At 39.6% G+C, this 6,615-nt stretch overlaps 1 protein-coding gene across 9 annotated transcripts in view; it reads left to right on the forward strand.

Moving 5' to 3' along the window:
- Positions 1–5,374, forward strand: part of SEMA6D (semaphorin 6D) — a 56,223-nt gene extending 50,849 nt beyond the window's left edge. For all 9 annotated transcript variants that reach the window (XM_008016719.3, XM_073012142.1, XM_008016725.3 and 6 more), the window contains one exon: positions 1,661–5,374. In XM_008016719.3, coding sequence (XP_008014910.2) covers positions 1,661–2,949 — 1,289 coding nt within the window. In that variant the 3' untranslated portion in view covers positions 2,950–5,374. The remainder of the gene's footprint in view (positions 1–1,660) is intronic.
- Positions 5,375–6,615: the final 1,241 nt, after the last annotated feature.

A 6,615-nucleotide genomic window follows, 5' to 3' on the forward strand; every position in this document is an offset into this window, starting at 1 on the left:
TGGAGCTTCTGCGGTTGTACCTCCACCGCCCCTAGCCACGGTCTCTCTGGCTTTCTGTGGTTATATCTGAGTGCATTCCTTAAAAGATGAAAGAGGTGGAAAGCTGTTGGAGAAAAGGCTGGTGAAGCAGCCACTCAGACAATCTAATCTGTGTTGATTTCTGTCTGAAGAAGCAGAGAGCGTGCTGGATTTCAGGGAATTTCAAGGGTCACCGCAGCAAAAAACAAAACTCATTAATTGCAAATATCCTGATATCAGATGTTTTGTCTAGGAACCTTTCCCAGCCTCTTGTTTAGCTTCCATTCAAAATGCAATATGAAAAGGATATGTGAGATGCTAAGTTGCTTGAATGCCACAAGCAATAAAACATAACAGAATGCTTGTCCATAACTATCATTTTCAGCCCGTAATAGGAGCAGTTATAAAATAGCTGCCTGTTGAGTTAGCTTATTAGATATATTACTCTAGGAAAAAAAATCTATTCTTTAGTGCTTACTAAACTATGGTATCAGGTTTCCAATCAGTTTTTATGGCAGCACATTGTCATTTATGATTTATATCGGTTGATTTTCAGTTTATATGTTTTCGTTGTAAACAATGTTATAATCGTTCTTCATTCTTCTTTCTGCTTTGCTTTCTTTAGTAATTCCATTTTTTTCTCCTTTTCTTTCTTGGTCTTTCACAGTGCCACTGAATTCCATAACATTAATTAAACATTAATTAAAAACAACTAATGTTCAAAGGCCTTAGCACTAACTTAAAGCAACAGAATCTTCAAAATCACTCTGACTTACCTTACTCTGGGATAGCTGTGTTTATAGCATGTAACAGACTTGAATACCTCTTAAACTAACATTTTTAAATTAATTGTTAGATGTCTGTGGTTGCATTAAAAGGTTAAGTTTAATTTCAATAATTATAAACTAATTTGCTCTTCTTTTTCTAGGTCTAATTTAGATATTTTCAAATATCTTCAGATAATTTGACAATTTACTTAACTAATACGTAGTATGTTTCCTTAGACTGTCTGGATTTCTTACATAGTCGGTCATTCAAGAGTGCTTCACCCCAAGATGGAATGAAAAAAAAATTCAAGCAAACATGAAAGTCTCTTTTTATAGCTAACAGTGATCAAGCAGATATTTTTGGTTTGTGAACAAATTATGTGTTCTTATTTAAGTTAGTATAATTTTATTGAGATATTATGTTAGCATAATATATATTTATGCTAATTATTACAGTTTCCTATATCCTAACAGCTACCTTTTAATCCTGAATTAAGAGAAAATTATGCCACAAAACATATAATGAGTTTAAGGTTAGCTATTTAGAAACTATGCACTTCTAACTATTTTTTAGATCGAAACTCTTAAACTTTCTAACATATAACAACTATTTATGAGGGATTGGAGGAAAAGAACAGAAGAATACCGATCAGTGGGAGATTAGAGTTATCCTGGCATTTGCAGCAATCCTGTATGTCTCTGGGGATCCTAGTTTGATTAAAGACAAAATATACAAGGAATTTTGGAGTCTACTTGACCCTCCAAGCTAAGCATACGAACCATGTGAAGGTCGTGTTGGCTCGCTGAAAGCCATTTGCTGTTTATTATTATTTTTAAAAAGCACCTCATTCACACGTCCCATGTGTCTATTGCAGGTGTACGATGGGAAGTGCAGTCTGGAGAGTCCAACCAGATGGTCCACATGAATGTCCTCATCACCTGTGTCTTTGCTGCTTTTGTTTTGGGGGCATTCATTGCAGGTGTGGCAGTATACTGCTATCGAGACATGTTTGTTCGGAAAAACAGAAAGATCCATAAAGATGCAGAGTCCGCCCAGTCGTGCACAGACTCCAGTGGAAGTTTTGCCAAACTGAATGGTCTCTTTGACAGCCCTGTCAAGGAATACCAACAGAATATCGATTCTCCTAAACTGTATAGTAACCTGCTGACCAGTCGGAAAGAGCTCCCACCCAATGGAGACACTAAATCCATGGTAATGGACCATCGAGGGCAACCTCCAGAGCTGGCTGCTCTTCCCACTCCTGAGTCTACACCCGTGCTTCACCAGAAGACCCTGCAGGCCATGAAGAGCCACTCAGAAAAAGCCCATGGCCATGGGGCTTCAAGGAAAGAAACCCCTCAGTTTTTTCCCTCTAGTCCGCCGCCTCATTCCCCATTAAGTCATGGGCATATCCCCAGCGCCATTGTTCTTCCAAATGCTACCCATGACTACAACACATCTTTCTCAAACTCCAACGCTCACAAAGCTGAAAAGAAGCTTCAAAACATTGATCACCCTCTTACAAAGTCATCCAGTAAGAGAGATCACCGGCGTTCTGTCGATTCCAGAAATACCCTCAATGACCTCCTGAAGCATCTGAATGACCCAAATAGTAACCCCAAAGCCATCATGGGAGACATCCAAATGGCACACCAGAACTTAATGCTGGATCCCGTGGGATCGATGTCTGAGGTCCCACCTAAAGTCCCTAACCGGGAGGCATCGCTATACTCCCCTCCTTCAACTCTCCCCAGAAATAGCCCAACCAAGCGAGTGGATGTCCCCACCACTCCTGGAGTCCCAATGACTTCTCTGGAAAGACAAAGGGGTTATCACAAAAATTCCTCCCAGAGGCACTCTATATCTGCTATGCCTAAAAACTTAAACTCACCAAATGGCGTTTTGTTATCCAGACAGCCTAGTATGAACCGTGGAGGATATATGCCCACCCCCACTGGGGCGAAGGCGGACTATATTCAGGGGACACCAGTGAGTGTTCATCTGCAGCCTTCCCTCTCCAGACAGAGCAGCTACACCAGTAATGGCACTCTTCCTAGGACGGGACTAAAGAGGACGCCGTCCTTAAAACCTGACGTGCCACCAAAGCCTTCCTTTGTTCCTCAAACCCCATCTGTCAGACCACTGAACAAATACACATACTAGGCCTCAAGTGTGCTATTCCCATGTGGCTTTATCCTGTCCATGTTTTTGAGAGGATGATGTTGTAAGGGTACCTTAAAACAAGAGACTTGCTTGTATTTTAAGAGAACCAAGTGGCCAAAGAAACTCTTTCTAACTTTGGCAACATCAGAGCTTGCCACATGTAGCTGCCGCAGCAAGGCTTCTGTGTACTTGCCTGAAAACAAAGGAAGGTGCTGGTCATTCCATTTCTTTTGTTTGAAGCTAAAGAGATGTGTAGCTCCCAGGGGCTACCTTACCAGTATAAAGAGCTGATAACAGTACTCAGAAGAATCTGTGAACAAATACTTGAAAATGGGTTCAATGTAGACTGCCATTATGTGTGGTCTTCCCATTAAATGTGAACGTTTTAATATGTATGCATTCACCTTGCCTCTTGCACAAATGTCGAAAAAAGATGGTAATGTCTCAAAGAAATGAACTTGTAGATTACCAAGCAGTTTGCTAAAAATTCAATCTTTGACCCAAGCTGTAGCATTTTTTTTTTCATGTGTGGCATTTTTTTCATGCCACCAACAAACTTGTTGCGTGTGTGTCTGTGTGTGTGTGTGTGTGTGTTCTGTACCCACTAGGATTTGTTTAGGTGCCCATTGCATCTTTTTGTGCTATGGAGTTGTTTACATTGAGCATGACTGAACGAGAGACAATACTACTTCCCACAGGAGTCCATTGGGTTCAGCTTTGAAAGAGGAATAGAATCGAGGCTCCTTTGACCATCAAAATGATGAACTTTACTTATGTGGTACCCAATGCCAGAATGTAAGAGTTGCAAGTGATTTTGTGCTGCTATTCATTAAAACTTCTATTCCAGTCTTGCCAGCTTAAGGAGATCAAGATATTAAGAGGTATCCTTGATTTATTTTCCAGTATTCAGTAGTAAAATTTTCCTGTCCACTGTGAATCAAAGCCTGAGTCACTCTATTTAACCTTAGACACATTAATAAGGTTTTATTTTTATTGTGTTTGGTTTTTTCCCACATAGTAAAATTTCTCCTCCTTTAACTCCTCCTACCCCCCAAGGTAAAAAACAAAAAACAAACAAACAAACAAAAAATAGAAGACAAAAGAAAGACATATGAAAGGAATTGTAATTGGCTTAACAGAAACAGTCTGTGAAAACCTAACGGTGGTGCAATCATGTTGTCTGTGTTGTGTTATGTGAGAATTTTCTCCTAAGTCATGCAGGTAATGACAATATACTGTAAATACCACATGTGAGTTTACCTGAATCTGTGCATTTTGTGCCTTATTCATGAGAATGATAGAAGTACTAAAATCTGTCAAGTGTTTTCAGTATAGCACATTATTTACTGAGTGCCAGTTGTAAATGTTTTTCAACCAGCACCTGAAAAGACTCTTTTCAAAAAATCACAGAAACAACCTAGAACAATTAATTGTTAACATAATCCAACCTCATAGCAGCATTACATTCTTTGCCATGATAAACATTCCACTCCTGCTTTCCTAAGGATGAAACAGTGATAATGTGAACTCAAATGAGGTTTCCTGGGTAATGTGACACCTGCAGAAACTATAGAGCGTCATTTATACGTAGTTTGGCAGAAACCACTTACAGTTGATGATGCGCAACCCTGCTGACTGTTTCAGTTAATATGCTGCAGACCACACAGTTGTTTAGTGAACCAAATCTAGAAAGTACCAAGGCAGAGGAATGCTCCTGCTGTAGTCAGGCAAATGAGTTCAACTGGATTTCTTTTGACAATACTGTTGGTACCTATTACTTTGGGGAGGACAGGTTGCAGAAGACCAGATCATTTTTATACCGAATGTGAAATACTGATACAGCTATTCTTTTTTTTTAAAGAACATTGTTTTATAAAGAACATGATTTCCAGTGATCTCTGGAGGCGCTAAAGCTAAAATTTCTGTTCTTGAAACACTTCAGCTTTGCAACTAAAATATTACAGATTAATAATAAATTAAACCAACCAATGATAAACACTACTCAGTCCACCAACAACAAACGTGTTTGAATTCACCTTACCAATATTAATCCCAGCGTGTGTAAAACGGAACAGTAACTCTGTGTGACCCCAGATAACATTTTGTAACATTGTACTTCCTTGTAGTTTGTAATGTGAGTTCAATCAGTATTTATGTTGAAATTTCTAACATGAAATCTAGTCTCTATCCTGTTAATTTAATTTTTAAATGCTTTATCCATTTGTGCAAAGGTAAACGCAGATTGTATCTTTTTTAATGGTACGGCATAAAAAGTAACCCTCAAGTGAAGTGGCTCTATACTGTTTTATAGAGTACTTTAACATGTATAGATATCTTGTAAACTTGTATTGTGGATGTGTAAATAATACGTACTTTGGGTTTTTAACACCGCATGTAAAGTCAAAATAAAATATACAAATCATTATATCCTGCCTCTTGATATTGAAGAGGTTTACAACGTATTACATTTTTTAAATATTTTCAAGTCAATCAACACTGGTAAGAGTTGCTTTTAAAATCTGCCAAAATATTCTTGGAACAGTTGCTCTCCAGTCATGGTTGCACTACCATTCTCTCCTTGGAATGCTGGTACTGAAGGTCAGAGCCCCTGAGAAAAATGAGAAACTGCTCAGAAAACCAGCTGAACTGTACTGCATCAACAGTCAGACGCTTTAGGCAAACAGAGGTGGTTCACATTATCCATAGATCTATCTAGTTCCACAGACATTTTTAAAATTCATGATTTGTTTTCCTGCATGAAATATTTCACGTAATTTCAGTTCAAAATTATAACTGGCAAACAGGGTTCCCGGGAACATTTCTTGCAATTTGGTTTAAGGAGTTTCTCAGTTCCCTTGTTTTAAACAAATAGAATAAATTAGGAGCTATCTAAATATCTAAATATTGAAATGGAAGGTAACAACATGATTCTCCGGCTCTTTCTTAGCACCTAATGAGTTGGTGGCTGCTGTCATTGCTTCTCATGGATATTGACAGTGGCAAGCCACTTCTGAGAAAGACAACAGGGGTGCTTGTAGGAATCCCTGCCCTTTTGGTTCTAGCTGCTACTCCTGGCCAAAGCCCATCTGCAGCTCCCGTGTGGTCATGTTTTCTCAAGGACCTTCAGCAGCATCTTTGCTGAACAGCAGAATGGCCATATTCCTGTCTCGAGTCTTACCCTCCCTGATAGTGTCATCTAATTAGGGGTGCTGCGTTTCAGTGTAATTTAGTGGTATCAGAAGTCCTTGTTTATTCCTATCATGGCATGCGATACTCCAGAGACATGAGGAAAAATTTGCAGGAATCCTTTTGTGAGAGAGAAAGACCAGTGGATGACCTATTTGCCCCATTTCACAGCTCCCAGCACCACAGGTGGTGCCACCAGCCAGAGAGCCTGACCTTGGCCTTCCAAATGACCCCATCATTGGCAGGAAGTCTGTGTAAGTCTGCACACCATTATAGTGCTGGAGAAGAGGGTGGAAGGTGTCTCCCATCTCACTGACTTGCCGAAGTCAATTTGTAACTCAGATTTTGAACAAATGGATGGAAGAAGACACAAGGGAAATGCATCTTCAACCTTGTCTTGCTCTGTCACCCAGGCTGGAGTGCAGTGGCAGGATCTCGGCTCACTGCAACCTCCGCCTCCCAAGTTTGAGTGATACTTCT

Source organism: Chlorocebus sabaeus, chromosome 26 (genome assembly GCF_047675955.1).
Source record: "Chlorocebus sabaeus isolate Y175 chromosome 26, mChlSab1.0.hap1, whole genome shotgun sequence".
Taxonomy (NCBI): domain Eukaryota; kingdom Metazoa; phylum Chordata; class Mammalia; order Primates; family Cercopithecidae; genus Chlorocebus; species Chlorocebus sabaeus.